The sequence below is a fragment of the Opisthorchis viverrini genome (genome assembly GCF_000715545.1).
Source record: "Opisthorchis viverrini unplaced genomic scaffold opera_v5_198, whole genome shotgun sequence".
In the NCBI taxonomy this organism is placed as follows: domain Eukaryota; kingdom Metazoa; phylum Platyhelminthes; class Trematoda; order Opisthorchiida; family Opisthorchiidae; genus Opisthorchis; species Opisthorchis viverrini.
The window spans coordinates 846,088-861,376 of NW_008751849.1; the positions used below are offsets into that span (position 1 = coordinate 846,088).

The 15,289-nt window shown below is 44.5% G+C and overlaps 2 protein-coding genes across 2 annotated transcripts in view; one reads left to right on the top strand and one right to left on the bottom strand.

The window, feature by feature from the left end:
* T265_14431 (hypothetical protein) overlaps positions 1 to 149 on the bottom strand; it is a gene marked incomplete at both ends in the record, with an annotated part of 3,854 nt that extends 3,705 nt beyond the window's left edge. Inside the window, one exon of the mRNA XM_009173593.1 lies at positions 6 to 149. Within this exon, the coding sequence (XP_009171857.1) occupies positions 6 to 149 (144 nt within the window). The remainder of the gene's footprint in view (positions 1 to 5) is intronic.
* Positions 150 to 6,996: 6,847 nt separating this feature from the next.
* Positions 6,997 to 10,256, top strand: T265_07928 (hypothetical protein; the record flags this gene model as incomplete). Its single annotated transcript, XM_009173588.1, has 3 exons — positions 6,997 to 7,855; positions 7,907 to 8,077; positions 9,851 to 10,256. The coding sequence occupies 3 exons, from the start codon at positions 6,997 to 6,999 to the stop codon at positions 10,147 to 10,149; spliced, it is 1,329 nt and encodes a 442-aa protein (XP_009171852.1).
* Between the last annotated feature and the right edge of the window lie 5,033 nt (positions 10,257 to 15,289).

Sequence of the window (15,289 nt, forward strand, 5' to 3'; positions counted from 1 at the left end):
TTCACTACATCTGAAAAGCGTCGGAATAACGCTATCTGCTGCCATCGGGAGGAACATATGTGGCTATAGTGACCTCCCTCTGACTGACACACAAGGACGCATTCGATCTCCCGAAGTTTTGCCAGGACCGGAGACATATTGTCTGTCATATTAAAACCCAACTATGCGGCACCTACTCAACATAGTCGGTCGACACTTCCGGCGGTAGTTGTGTATATCCTTAGTGGTAACAATCTCTCCGAATTCATCCGCTACAAACTGCCGCACCTCAAATGACGGCGTTCCATATTTCAGCAGGGCCTTCCATGGGCCAAACTCGTCTTCGGTTAGGCGTTGATTAACTGGAAGCCGATCGTACAGAAACTTTGACAATTTGTGTTTGTGTTCAAGAAAATAAGAGGTCACTGCCATTTGGTTCTTTTGCCTCTGTAGACAAAACCGCACTGTACAGCTGGTGCTTCGCGTACTTTTTTTAATTAGAAAATACGCTCGGCTTACTAGCTTCTTTGGATGAACGCACAACACAAATACCGTTATCCTTCATGTACTGATTTAAGGTCTTCTCAAATATCGTGAGGAATGAAAACGATACACCCACAAATTTCTCAACGAAAGCCACTTCCGAAGCCACAGCACACGAAGTTCAAAGCCGAATGTGCGCCAATAATTTTCAAAAGAGATCGATTAAAACAAATCGCAAAAAAATGATGGCAGATGACGTTGATTTTTTGACTGAGCACATATGCAAAGAAGTGCAACATTTTGAAGTTGAAGTTTTTATTTCAGCCGAAGGGGTTTTTCAGAAAAATGCATTGTGCGTCGAGCCGCTGGCTAACCACATCGTTCGTTGGTTTCCACTTCGAACTGTTCTCTTCGCTGTTGAGTCATCCACTCCAGGTGCTATGTGAACATAAATTGTTTTTTGAGGCAGGTGGTTCTGAAAATGAGTTGTTTCATTGTTCAAACTTTATTTTTTTATCTGTTCAACTGAAGTTTCATGCGCAAAATTTTTTCGATGGTGCAAAATTTCATCTGCAAGCGGAGGAAGCCTTCAGGTGGTGTGACGTTTGTGCATTGGAATCAGTGAGACAACCGAAAATCTGATATACTTCACCTAGAAAGCACATACTTTTTCCGGTTTGTGCCCATGGTTGCAGGTATACTCACATCTCGGAATTGGTCTCAAATATGCGACACTCGGAGTCCATACCATAGGATGATTTCGCGGTAATTCTTCTGACGGTAGCACCACAAGAAATTCGATGACTTACACACCTCTACTATGGGAACGACGACCCACTCAACAACGTGCTCAGTTTTCACTGAAAATTTTCCTACCTGTGAGAATTCACACTCCGTATTTCCAAGTGAGTGTGTTTGTCACTTGTGGTTTCCAACGGTAAACTGCCTGGTAGCGTCGCTTGTTGTAGTGCCAGTTTCGTTTCCGTATACGCATCGATCGGTGGTTAGTCAACTCCCAGCAATACTTGAAAATCGGCTTTCAATTTGAAGCTCCGACAATTGAGGATTTCCCCTATTTTCTTAACGGAACACTACTTGGAATTTCGGTGAAAGCTGTTCAACAATCCACGATCGGTTTTGCCCTTCTTGGATCTTATCAGATGGGCACAGTCCCCGAGATTCTGTCACCCTTGTGTTCAAATTGAAATCAATTGATTGACTGAGATCCCACGGGTTGGATACATACAGAAACTGCTACAACATGCGCCACATCTAAAACATACAGGGATTAGAAATCGTTGCTTGATGACTGAGGATCATGTTCAAGGAAGAATGAGTTGTCGAAATACACTCACTTGAAAACAAATTTGGTTTTTCGAGAGACCCACCAGGAACTCAGCTGAATCTCTCGGTTTTGATGTTTTCAGGCTACCGAATGTGCTGCACCAGGCCGCCTCATATATCAGTCGCTACGATGGTCGAGATATCGCGGTACATATATATATTTTTGAATTGTACTAGAAACCAAATTAGCTGGAAATGTAATGGGGTGATGTGATTTTGGTGACGGAAGTTGGCACACATATGTACCAAGGAGCGAGTGCATGAGCTCGAGTCGCTAACTGTCCGGTAGGAACTGTTTTCGTCAAGGATGCGACTTCCGTACGTCGGAAGGCCAAGCTGGTGATACTGCTGGAGAATCAGATAGCCGATTCTACAAGACTTTGCATAACTCCATAATCCTCTAAAATTCAGGAATCAGGTCGAGATACACGGTCCTCCTGCACAGCGATGCAACAATGTGCTCATTGGTTCAGAAACTCAAGACTCTGATTGGGTCCGCCCACAGTTCAAAATTGAAACTGAGTGAAGAAGCTTTGAGCCGGAAATCCTTCAGCATTTGGACTTTTTGAACCGGTGACTTATTCGATCAACTGTTTGGAATGTTTGCACTCGATGACAATACATGCGATAAATTCGTTTGGTGAGGTTGAAGTTCTAGCCCGAAGACAGTGGATTTATCGGTGTTCTTAGTTACGTTGTCCTGCTCTCAGGATATCTGATTTATTCCAGGATAAATCGTGTGTTTTTTATCGTCTTTCTTGCACCAAGCGCAAGTGCCCTTGGATGACAACTAGTTTCGACCCATGTTAACAACTTCAGCTTGGAGGTGAGGTTTCAACACTTTGAATTTTGGACAACTCTCAATATTCATGCAAACTTCTGTCGTTTAGTGTACAGATTGGTGATCGTTATACGCGCACCACCGATTGTGCGTACTCACTCGCCACTCAATCGATCAATGATTGGAGAAGTATGGGTGAGGCAGTAATATCTGACATGTCTGTCTCGTCCGTTAGATGTCGCTTACCGGTGTCGTATACGAGTGTGAGAAACGGTTTTACGGAAACATTTAGTTCACCGGAATTGACCCGTTCATGTTCCCTTCTGGTAAAATAAAAACAGGGAAGGTATGGATAGTTCCCATTGTGGTGATCATAGTTTTTATATAAACACCTTCACTTTTCATACACGACTTTCGAGGTGATTAAATTGGCCCGACATGCATTTTCGTTGCTCTCCCGGGTTCAGTCAGTGTGAACGTTTGTAACAAGTGGCTGCTTTACTGCCGGTGAGTTGGATGATAACCCAAATGAATCTCATCATTCCATTTGAAACTCTGGTCACCAAAGCCCGTTCCATGAGGACTGCTTTAGATAGCCTCTCAGAAATAGTTGAGATCCTTCAGATAGTTTCTCTCTGTGACGTTTCTTACTGAAAACCTTTCGCTTCATGATCAGTATCAAAACCTGTATCGGATTCGCTTGGATCCTAGAATCAACCTCCAGCTAGAGGTATATGCAGCCGAATGTCATAGGTTTTGGTGATACTACTGATGTGGGGCATTCGAGTAGTATATTTTCTCGTAAATCCACTTTGCGTCTCTTGAAAAGTGAGATCTCTTACGGAATTTGTGGATTCGCTCTGCAGCATTTGCTTGCAAATGAGTAACAGTCAATGAATATCCGGGATAGTTCAGGGAGACTCGTTCAAGGAGAAGATGTATATGAGAGTTGTGCTCTCCTGTCCAATAGTCTGTAACCGTTCAGTTGGCATTTTCTAATAAATAGCTTGCAGCGAATGCCTTCTTTCTTTCAGAAGTATATGCAACCGAATGTCATAGGTTTCATTCACTCGTCAATTTTCCAACCACAACTCAACATGAATTCAATCGTGTAGGTAACTACGAACATAGGCTTCTGAATATCGTCACTTCAGATTTGTTAAGCCTGTCGGACTTCGCCTACATAAGCTCCATTATAACCCTCTCAACTGCAACCGCCTGTACAACTATGCCCTAACGTAAGTGACTATCGCCGTCATTTCCAACATACATGTACTCGATCTCAATGTTCGTCGTCTTCGTCGATTCTATGCATCTATTTCTAACACGGTGACAATCATGGCTCATAACCGAATTGCTCGTTTAGCCTTGTTTGCGATGGAACTGAAGTGATACGGGATCGATGTTGTCACAATCATTTACTACAAAAAAACAACTGACGACTACAAATGATAAAGTGTTTGTCGAATCTGAACAGCGCGGTCAAGAAGCAGCAGCTAGCCAACTCTTGTATTGCCGTGACTCTGTAACCCAGCTACATCGAGGACGAATGGTAGAGGAATCGAAGTCAGCAGATCAACCGATTCGCTATTTTTATTCATCCTATCCCATACGTCCCCGTCCTCTTCTTGTCTCCGATTCGCCCCATAACGAACTCTGCATTTCAACAACGCTCATAGCTACAACTCTATACTCAACAGACTTCGTCAAACATGTTGATTACTGCACATTTGGAGTAAATTCGCCGATTTCTTCCGTTTTATTTGTTATCGGCTAACGTCGATTCATAGCTGCAGCGCTATCCAAGCCTGGCAAGCCGTATTGTGAAGTATTCTACTGTGGTGAGGAAATGCGGAAGATGCCACTTAGTTTATGGAGAACCATCAGGTTGATGGGCTGATGAGTTAGACCCCGGTTATCGACTGTTTTGCAGGACCTTATACTGATGGACCCATCCATTTCATGCACTGTTTCTATTTGCGAATAATGGTAGCTTTAGTTGGTTTGTGTCAGTGATGTGGACAGTTGTCAAGAGCTACATAAAGTGAAGAGACAGATCAAACTGAAGATCAGTGCAATCTATATGCAAGCGCTATTTGGCAGCGTTAACTGTCGTGAGATGTGGAATGTTCCGCTGCACCGTTTGGTACGGTTACTGTTATATATGCTCATTCGCCAATCAGTGATATCTACTGCTTACCCAGTGCCTAGTGCCCCAAAGACTCACAGAAGGGAACATAACAGCATTATTCCGAACAAGTGAGTGAGTGCGTGCGAGAGCAAAAGTTACAACGGTCCCATTCTATTTAAAAGGGACTTTCTGACATCTATCCAGGCTGTCTGATAGGCGTTGGTGAACACCCATCAACATCGATCGTGCCTCTACGAAAGGCCTCAACGCTGACCACACTCGGTCGTACTTCTGTGGCGTGCAAGAACACTCATCAGCTTTTGCTGAAGTGACTGCATGATTGACTGGCCTGGATGCTTGTCGGCTTTCCAGTTGAGCTTTTGGTGGAGCAGTAGGTTTTGGGCGTTCTGAGGTTACTTTCAGGAATCTGACCTTCCTGATAGTTGTGTACACAACTTTCCGCAGCGAGATGTGCTTGGGATTGATGCTCAGGGGGGGCCCTCCCCCTCGAACGATCCTCACCACACCTCCGACGTCCAGATTTCTACTCATTCCGATAGAGGATGTTATGTGTTCCACAAAGACTTCCACTTGGGTTACTTCGAGCCCTGTCCATTTTGGTTCAGCGCTTAGCCAACATTTTCTCTCAGCTCTCTTGTGTGTGCTCAGCGCCCAGTTCTCTCGGGTTCATTTAACATCCATTCTAATTCCAGAACACGATGCAGGTTTGCAGTGTTGTTTCTCATAGTGAAGTCTACCTTAATTCGTCTTTCCCTACAACACCCGATATCTCGTTCGTGATGATGATGATGATGATGATGATGATGAATCGTCTGCGACTGACTCCAGTTTCTTGATGAATGCTTTCCGTCTCGATTGGTAATGAGACATTTGTGGCCAAATTGCCCAGCTCGGCGAGCAAACCAACGACCGTCTGTATATTTGTCCGAAGATTACACACAGAATCACTCCATAACACCGTAGATTTCTCGACTGGAAATTCTACTTCAGGTGCGTGGAATATCCTTCAACTTGACTCGAACTCTGCTTTCGTCCCGACGGCGGTTAGTGTGTGATCCAGGATTTTGTACGTCCATCAGCACTGTACTTTACTTGGTGACAGCACGTTTTGAACCAGACTTGGAACAACCATAGTTTCCCGCAGTTTATACTCGAAGCATATCTCTGATGTAGACGTATGCATTTGACTGCAGTTATTCTTCGGGGTTATTGAAGCCTATAATGCAAAAGTATCCGGACCAAACTAGTTATCTGAACCAATGTCACGATCTCCCTGAATTCGGAGTTCTGTGCTTGGTATCGCTTGGCATCAAGCAGCATCTTCTCCATCTGAGCTGCTCAACAGTAGAAGAACAGCAGTTTCACTCTTCAAACGGTAGTATACAATGACACAGCTTCCATCCCCATCAACTGTCCCCCCAACGCTACATGACACTCATCGACGAAAAGGAGTTTATTGTTTTCAGTGTAGACCGACGACCGGGTTTTAGTGAACCAGATATTGCATGGGCCTATTCTCTCAATCACCGATCTGATTTCCAAGATTCTGTTGAACAGACTATGCTCCTCACTTGTTACCACCAACTCTATTGGAATTATCGTGCAGTATCAGTACTAATGCCTTTATTTTCACATGGAACATTTCCACATTCACTCCAAAATTTACAGAGTTGTGAATGTTACATGTCGGTAATTCCCCGTGCATCGGGCTCCACCACAACAAACGTTGACTGCGATATCTCGAATATCATGCCAACTGAATCATGAGGCGGGCTTTGTGCAGCACATTCAGTTGTAGAATATCATAAACAAGCGATTCAGTCGAGTCTCTCGTGAAAACCAAATTGATTTGCAAACGAGTGTATTTCTCGAAATGTTGACGTTCTTCGAGGTTCGCAGACGAATTACGCAGTTAAGCTTCCATTGTTCGAGAATCCGGAACCCGGAACAATATACCAGGATACGGTAATAGTTGATCGGTTGTCTCAAAATAAATTTAATGAAAGTGAAAACCCCCACTGACACTAAACCAATCCTTGTTTTACACACTTTTCACTGTATCCTGTCTGACGTTTTGTGTTTTCCAACTACAAATAGGTTAACCCAAATCGGTGAGTCGAATATCCTAGAGAACAAGATTGCTCATTGTGCTGCCTCATTCAAATTGAAGGGTCGATTCATTCGATCATTTATAAGCACCCAAAGCATCCGCCGAAAATCGCCACGTTGGCAGCAATTGAACAACCCGAAAGTCACAATGTCTAACTGTTGGAAATTGTTCATCTATCTGAGTATCACCTCGAGTGTTGGTGCTACGCCGATAAGCGACACTGACGGAAGAACCAAGCTTCTACTGATTTCGTTTGACGGGTTCCGTCATGACTACCTGGACAAAGCTTCATCGTCTGGTGTTAATATCTCTGGTTTCTTGAAAATCTGGGAATCCGGCTTTCGGGTATTGCGCGTGAAAAATGAATTTGTCACGAGCACCTCGTCGAATCACTTCTCGATGGTGACTGGTCAACATCCGGAGTCTCATGGGATCGTGGATAATTCATTCTTCGACCCGATGCTCAACCGGACGTTTGCGTTCAGCAATGGAACTCAGGCGAAGGAGTCAGTCTGGTTCGATGTTGGGGCTGAGCCTATCTGGGTGACGAATCAATTACACGGTCATCGCACGGCTATGACGTCATGGACAGGAGCGTTTGCACCAATCAAAAACATTCTTCCTTCCATCAGTTACCCTGCTTTCGACCCGACTATTCCTCTGCGAAAGTCAATCGATGACGTGATTGGTTGGCTCGAGACTGACGTAAATCTTGCGCTGCTCTACCACATCGAACCGGACTTAACCGGTCATAGATACGGTCCTGATTCGACCGAAGTTCTGAAGGCTATCGGAACGCTGAACAACGAGGTGGAGTATCTGCTAGAACGAGTCCAAAAGAGCCCGAAGCTGGCACACTCTCTGAACATCATTATCGCTAGCGACCACGGTATGGCGGAAGTTGACCCCACGAGATTGATTGTCTTGGATGATTATCTGAACAGTACGATGTACAACAGTTCTCGCGAATCTCCCGCAGTTGTATGGGGTCTGTGGCCCGAAGCAAGTATGTTGCTGGCTATTCGTGATAGTGCACACTAAAAAGATTTCACTTCAGATGACATTGTTGATCGGTTGGAGAACAGACACCCGTATATGCATGCTTATAAGAAAGAAGACGTACCGGAGCGATGGTTCTATTCACGCAGTCCGCGTATTGCTCCAGTCATTGTGTTTGCCGATGTCGGTTGGGTGATTGTGAAGTCGTCGGAATATCAAATTAAATTTAGTAAGTTTTATTGTTGAATGATATGCGAGCTCGTTTTTAGACCTACAGAGTAGTGTTTCTATCCAGAACTGAGTAAGATATGCGTGGATGGATCAGACCAGGTTGTCGGCCGTGAACTAATTGAAAATCGATAGGGAAAATTGTTTTAAGTTTATCAATGATGCAGTGAAATCCTACTCACGAATCTAGACTTGTCACCGGTTTGACGGTGAGCATGTTTTCGAATTAATTTCAAGTGAACATTGAGGGCATTTTAACACATGGACTTAAAGGAAACCTTGAGGAACACAGGTAAAAGTGAACACTCTTCATTCAGTACAATCTGTGTAGGGATGTCCGCTGATATCTACTCAGGCTTGGGTGGTTCCCTGTGTGCCAGGCTAGTTCCCATAGCAAATGTATCGGCAGAAATACGGGCATTCCTTATGGAAAGGTGGACAGGTTTGAAGATGCAACACGTTTCGGAAATCTTACATCGGATGGTTAAGGACTTCGATTCAGCCGACTAGGAGGATGGGCACGAAGCACAATGAGGGGCCCAGTCGATCGCATCAATTGTATTAGATTTCCGTATTTTGTCGCTGGAGGTTAAATCCCGTTTATTATGCTTGTTTGATGGGGCCGTTTCGCACAGAAATCATTTCATCAGATTAGGTATGATCAGCCCCTCAGTCTGTGTGTTTGCTTCTCAGTAACTCAGAAGTATTCTTTGCCCGTAGCGTCGAACGAACACACTTCGTATTACGAAAGTATATTTCCCGTATGAAATGCGCTTCACAGTGGTTCTACTCAGCCAATTCGATTGGGCAAGTACAAAATTCGTATACTCTAATATCTGTTGGTGTCAGACAATCGAAATCCGCAGGTTTTCTCTGTTGGGCGACCCCCGGGACGGTCCAATCGTTTGTTTAGTTGTCCGGACAACCTCAGAATCCGGAATCATTTCAATCTGATGTAAGACTGATCGTAGCGACTAACTAGGCATATACTAGCACAATACAAGACCTCATGACACTGATTATATGTGATGTAATCACGCTGTAAATGCTGTCTGCTTTAGTCTCCCTGTGTTAACTCTTGCGGTCCCCATAGTGGTCTGGATCACTGTGATGACAATGAGTTGTCTATCCTGTGATGGAAACCACACCAGATCAACCGGCTTTATTCACAACACGAGTGTTATTACTGCTTCGATCCGTGATGTGTATTGGCTTACATGACTCAGCTTAGAACTTGACGTATGCTTACGTCAACCCCTTTGCTTTGGAGTCAGTCTAAAGTTGGCACTAATTTTCATAAACCTGTCCATGCCTCACACGGAGTTGACTGTCATTCAGCGCCACTTTTGGGAGTTCGTTGTGAGGTTTTCTACCGTAGAACTCTCTTACGTGAGAGCTCTCTGGTCTAGGAAGGCGCAATATTTGTGTGTGCTTACCTTTGGATGCGCGATGTGAATATTTATCAGTCAATATCGATCAATCTTTCACGTAAACAGGCTGCCTGCTCTAAGAAGCGGAATACTTGTGTGTGATTGTTCCTGGATGCGCGATATGAATAGTTATCAGTCAATATCGATCAATCTTTCACGCTTTCGTTGCCCCCTTCTCGTTGGCTACAGTTAGCTGTTGCATTGTTTTCAGCCAGTAATCAGCATTCATTTCCCAGATTTGAAAATATGGAGATCGTCTAGATGTATCATGGGAATTGTCACATATACTATTTTCATTATATCTCCATACGTCGAGTAATATTTCATGCTGTATGATCTTTTAGAAAAGGGAGGTAAACATGGGTATGATCCGGCTTCACCGGAAATGTCCCCGTTCCTCCTGGCTACTGGACCTGGATTCAAGCCGCCAGTACCTAATCACACCATTCAGTCCATGGACTTAATCGATATCTATCCAATGATGTGTCATCTTCTTGGCCTGGAAAATCCCGGTCCTCACAACGGCAGTCTATCTCATGTGGCCCATGTGTTGCGAGATCGGAGCGCAGCTGAGCGCAACAAGTCATTCCATTTGGGAATTATTTTCTTTCTGCTAATCTGGTTGATTAATGTCTTCGCCTAAAGCTATTTCGGATGTCATTTCAGAAACAATATTGTTTGTATCTTATTCATTCTCAGTCTGTAACTGACTTTAAGTCGTTAACTACTTCGCTTAACATGAGTTTTTCGCACGTTGTTACATTTATCGTTTTCAGATCAGTTCCATTTATTTGTTTTTTTAAAAAGTCTTGCTCTCTTATCCCGGATCCTGCTTGGCCAATGACGAAGCTAAGAAATTACTGTGCTTGGAGATTCATAAAATTCCCCTGCATACTTCGTTGTCTTATATTACAGTGCTTATCAATTGGGATATTTTTCAGAGGTATGTGAAAAAACTGGATATATTTCCTTGAATTAATGTAATATCGATTGCTCTTCAACTGGGTAGTCTCACGTCTCCGGAGGCACTCACTTTTAGTCGCAAAACGACAGTTTTGGGCGACAGGATTTTTATAACAAGGAGGAGAGTCAGTCTCTACAAGGACATTTAAAGTTGGGGAAGAGAGCGACTGGGATCCACAAGGATCCACGATTTATAGCCCAAAGACTTTATTGCAAAGCAGACGTCCTTGCGAAAGCCCAATCGAGTCGCCCCTAAAGTATGGAGCAAACGGTGCAGACCTTCAACCAAAAGACCAGGAGGTTGGGATACACGTTGATGTATTAGGCCTCCAACCTGGACTAGATATCTCGGTGAATGTTTCTTGGGCACCCTATTCTCCTTTTTGTCTCGGAGATTACAGATAGAATTCCGAAGGTGAGCTGGTGTCAACGTAGGTTGTGCCAAAATAACGTGCATACTGTGACACGAAAGGTGAAAAGATGCATATGCTTTAGGATAGCTTACAGTGAGTATAGATGCTCCAACATTCCTGTTAGATTATTTGGGAGATTTCCTAGAGATAATTGAAAAATGCCGAGACACTTTTTGGCTTGAATACAGACATTGGTGAGTGATCTTCAGCCGGGAATTTCCGCACGACCGGAGGCACTTACGTCCCGTCGAACGATGACAAATTTATTGGCCATAAGACTTTTTTTATAACGACGGGTGTCAGACTCACATTTGCGTTTATTACGTCCGTAGCAGTTACTTTTTACGAGCGTAGACACCTGCGTCATATCGACCTAGTTGTCTCGGTTTCTTCAACCTAGGTAGATGCAAGTAAGTCGGATAGGCACTGACTGGAGACTTAACCGGTGTCTCTGAATACAGAAGGAGAAGCGTCATTCAGGCCAGAAGATAGGGAGGCATCCACATAATTCCGAGACTTGGCGATATTCTTCATTCACCGTCCCCTTCCCTGTAGCAGTTATATGATTCGGATAACAATTAGTGGAGTGGTACTCAAATAAGTTTCGGCATAAATAGTCACTCTTTTAACTCTAATGGCTATCGAGATGTTCCTTGACTGAGTAAAGTGACCTACTCGAGTACACGTCAAGCAAATCGTCTACGGATGTTTCTAGCCTGTCCAAATTTTTCTTGACCCACTAGGACTTTGGGTTTGCAAGCATACTACACTTGGTCTGGCGACGGGGGAGATATCGATTGTGATTGTGGACGGAAACAATAATGCATATTTCATCGCCACCAACCTAATATGTATTGTTTTAGCTTTATTGACTGAAATTTCGGCATCGCCTGGGAATTTTAGGGAGCTCCCTCAACCGCGTCAGACTTCTGATCAATTTGCAAGTGAAGAGCGCTTCTCAGACACCTTCGTTTTGTATAGGGATCCATAAGGTTCTCAGTGGCTGCTTGAAGTGTGTGAGTCAGCGAAGCCGTCGATAATTGATGGTCGCAGGCTCATTCGTTCGATATCCACTGTTTTGGGGGTTGGTAGTGATCGGTATATAACCGTAATGTGTACACACTGTTGACAATAAGGCTATCTAATCGCATCTTGGCACTGCTCAACTCACCGAATTCACGTTCGTATCCTCACCATCAACAATAATATCTGACTTTTGAGCCCGATGGAAATGAGCAATTAGAACTTCATAAGGCTATCATCGGCTGGTGTAGAGCTATGAGTCTTTGAAACGTGGGCAGACGCAATATTAGGACATCGGTGAAACTCTTGCCCGCCCGATTATCTCACAGATCTTTTCAGTTAAGCTGCACAGAAGAGACTATGCGTGAGCAGCTAACCAATTAGGGGTAGTTTTCACGGGGAATTTAAAACCAACCTTGAAACTCGCTACATCTCACAGCCCTGGAGGTGCATATCCGCATGTGAGGAAAGTGCACGAGAGTGCTTGTCCTCTCAAACAACGCACCTCGATTGGTGATGTGAAGTTTGTGATCAAACTCCTCAGATCAGCAAACAAACTAGTGGACGCTACTTGAGCTACCAATGCTCCCCTCAATAGCAAAAGTTAACTTTGTGGTATGAAATCTGTTCACATATGCTCTTACCTGGCGCATCCGTTTAGAAGCTTCGCTGTAATGTCGATCCTCTTGTTGAACCACCTCTTCTACTCATTATTGACTGCATTCATATATGTAGCACCGTTATCTTGTCCACTTTGTCTTGAGCTGGGATCTACCGAAGATTGCTCATTAGGTGTTGTTGTGACTTGCTGGACGGCAGCGCAACTCTTTAGCGGTCCCTTGGCTTCCTGCTCCACCCACTACGGTATATCGAAAGGCACGGTAGCTCTACACAGCCCTTTATGGAGACAACGGAAGATTGTTACAAATGTATTTATAGGGTAGTCACAGTGTGTTCCACAAGGTCGTGCCAGAATCTCCGTGAGGGGACGAGAAGCGTCGAGTCACAGGTGCTTGACTCGGATTGGCGGGCATTCTGACCAATCCGGACACGCCCTCGTTTGGCCCGTGTCCTGCACGTGACATCCGTGTAAATGATGTGATGTTCGGTTATTGGGGACGGCTGGCCTCCGTACAGGTGTAGAGAAAAAAAGAGTGAGGGGGCACTGGTGAAGATTGGCGAGTGGCCCTTAAAGCAGAAATAACCTGCCTATCTTCACTACTGTATAAAACAAGTGAAGTAGCGAAGAACTAAATAGATTCCAGTAGGTTGACTTGTGGGCATACAAAGGTTGAAGTACTTCCACAATAAAATCAAGACGGGATAGAGACTGTGATCCTCATCAGCGAACTGCGGCTCACTCACTTTGCTGCAAAGCTGAAGTCGTTGTGAAATCCCAACGGAGAGGAACAAACTATACATGTCTTCAAACATGATGAGGTTGGACTACACATAGCTCCATCTGGCCTAAATGCCTCGGTGAATGTTTTGTGGGCACCATTTCCCACAGTTTTTAATATCGTAAGCAGAATTAAGTCCTCGGATTATTTATGACAACTTGTTATATAGATTTAAAGACTGAAAAACAATATGTGCCGTAAGTGGTGCCCTATGGGATGAAATCGGAAATGTACTGTCTACTGGTGGTTTGTGAGTAGCGACGAAAATGTGGACGTCATCCACATTCACAGGAATAAGGCGATGTGACCGATGAATGGCATATTTGCAGTCGAACCGGTGAGGAGCGACGGGCTATCACTTTTGGAGGCATTGACGCATATGACTATTGACCGGATGCCTGAAAATGACATGTTGCCGAAGATGAGTCACACGAACCAATCCACCGAATACCACTGCGACAGTTCAGTGAAACGCAAACTGGCATCCACACTTTATCCAGGAAAGCGAGGACACACTGCAGAACCACAAAAGAGAGAAAGAAATGAGAGTGTTCCAAAGCGGCGAGCGTCCTCGAAATTTCTACGGATAAAGCTTCGAAAGACAACTCATGGGCAGCAGCAAGAACAAGGGTAAAAGCGACCCAAGGGTGAAACCTACCCAGCTGCGCACTGACGATGTCTCCTCGTATGGTGAGGAAACGTTTGCAAGCTAATTGCCAAGCTCGGCGAACAGATCAACAGCCACCTGATCAACAACCGATAGTTCTTCCTTACATCAAGAATATATCCCGACTCATAGCAGAGGCACAAACAAGAATACCCCCCCCCCCGCGCATGATAAGCTGAGAGAATACTATATGCCAGACAAGATCCACTGTCTGTAAGCTCTGCCCATGGAGATCTAGAATATCGGTAAACCAAACAGCAGAAAATCAGGATATTTGCGTACGGAGATAAGGAAAAAACAAGGGAACCCTTTGAAAAACTTTGTAACCGATATACCGAACATCCGTCCGTTCACGAGTGACTCAACCAGAACGTTCAGGCTGGTCTGCTTACCCGAGTTACATGCCAAAGAGCACGTACCCAGGAACGTTTGCAACCACATTGGCCAGTTCCGCGAACGCACCAGAGGCCATCTATGCAGCTCGGCCAACCAGCGTTGTCTCACCATTAATTGGTCTTGATGACTCAGTCAGACTCTACGCGTCGTCTCTTTGACCATGTACAAATCTGGAATAATCGTCTCAACGTTGTGAGGGTAACACTGGTTGGTTTAAAATTGGATGACTGTCCACTGTCAAACCGTATGAGGCTGACCAGCCTGATAGAGATCCGTAGTCAGATGATCCGACCACAAGAGGTATTTTGGCAAGCACAACATCAAGTCAAGTCAGCCTGATAGAGATCAGTAGTCAGATGATCCGACCACAAGAGAAAGTATTTTGGCAAGCACAACATCAAGTCAAGAGTTAACCATCCTTTCTGTGCTATCTAACATTTATTTGATCCTACAAATGCAAATGAACATCACTAAATCCCCTTCTACAACGATGTTCTGTGGCGTTTTCAGTTTTTGCCTTATTTGTGCCACAACCCTTATTCTGTGTACCGCACACAGCCCATCATGAGTCTCTCCATATATATTTTGACGCTCAGTCATGCATTTTGAAATGCACCCGGCCCTCAGTAGTCTCAGACTGTCACTCACTTTGAACTGCGTTGCCAATCGATCGTGGATCCGGACACTTGAGCGATTGTCGCTAGTTATACGCACGTTCGGCTGCAAACACAGTGCAATGGATATTTTTGTGGTTAACAGTCTTCTGGGAAGTCACAGGTTAGGGATCAACTTATATGAAACGGATACGCGAGTGGACTGCCGTATGCAGTGGGCAAGGACTTCAACAGCATAGTAGCAGACTGAGTGTTTCTTGTTGCCCATTTGGTACTCAGAACGGATCACGGACTCCCTGTCGAACGG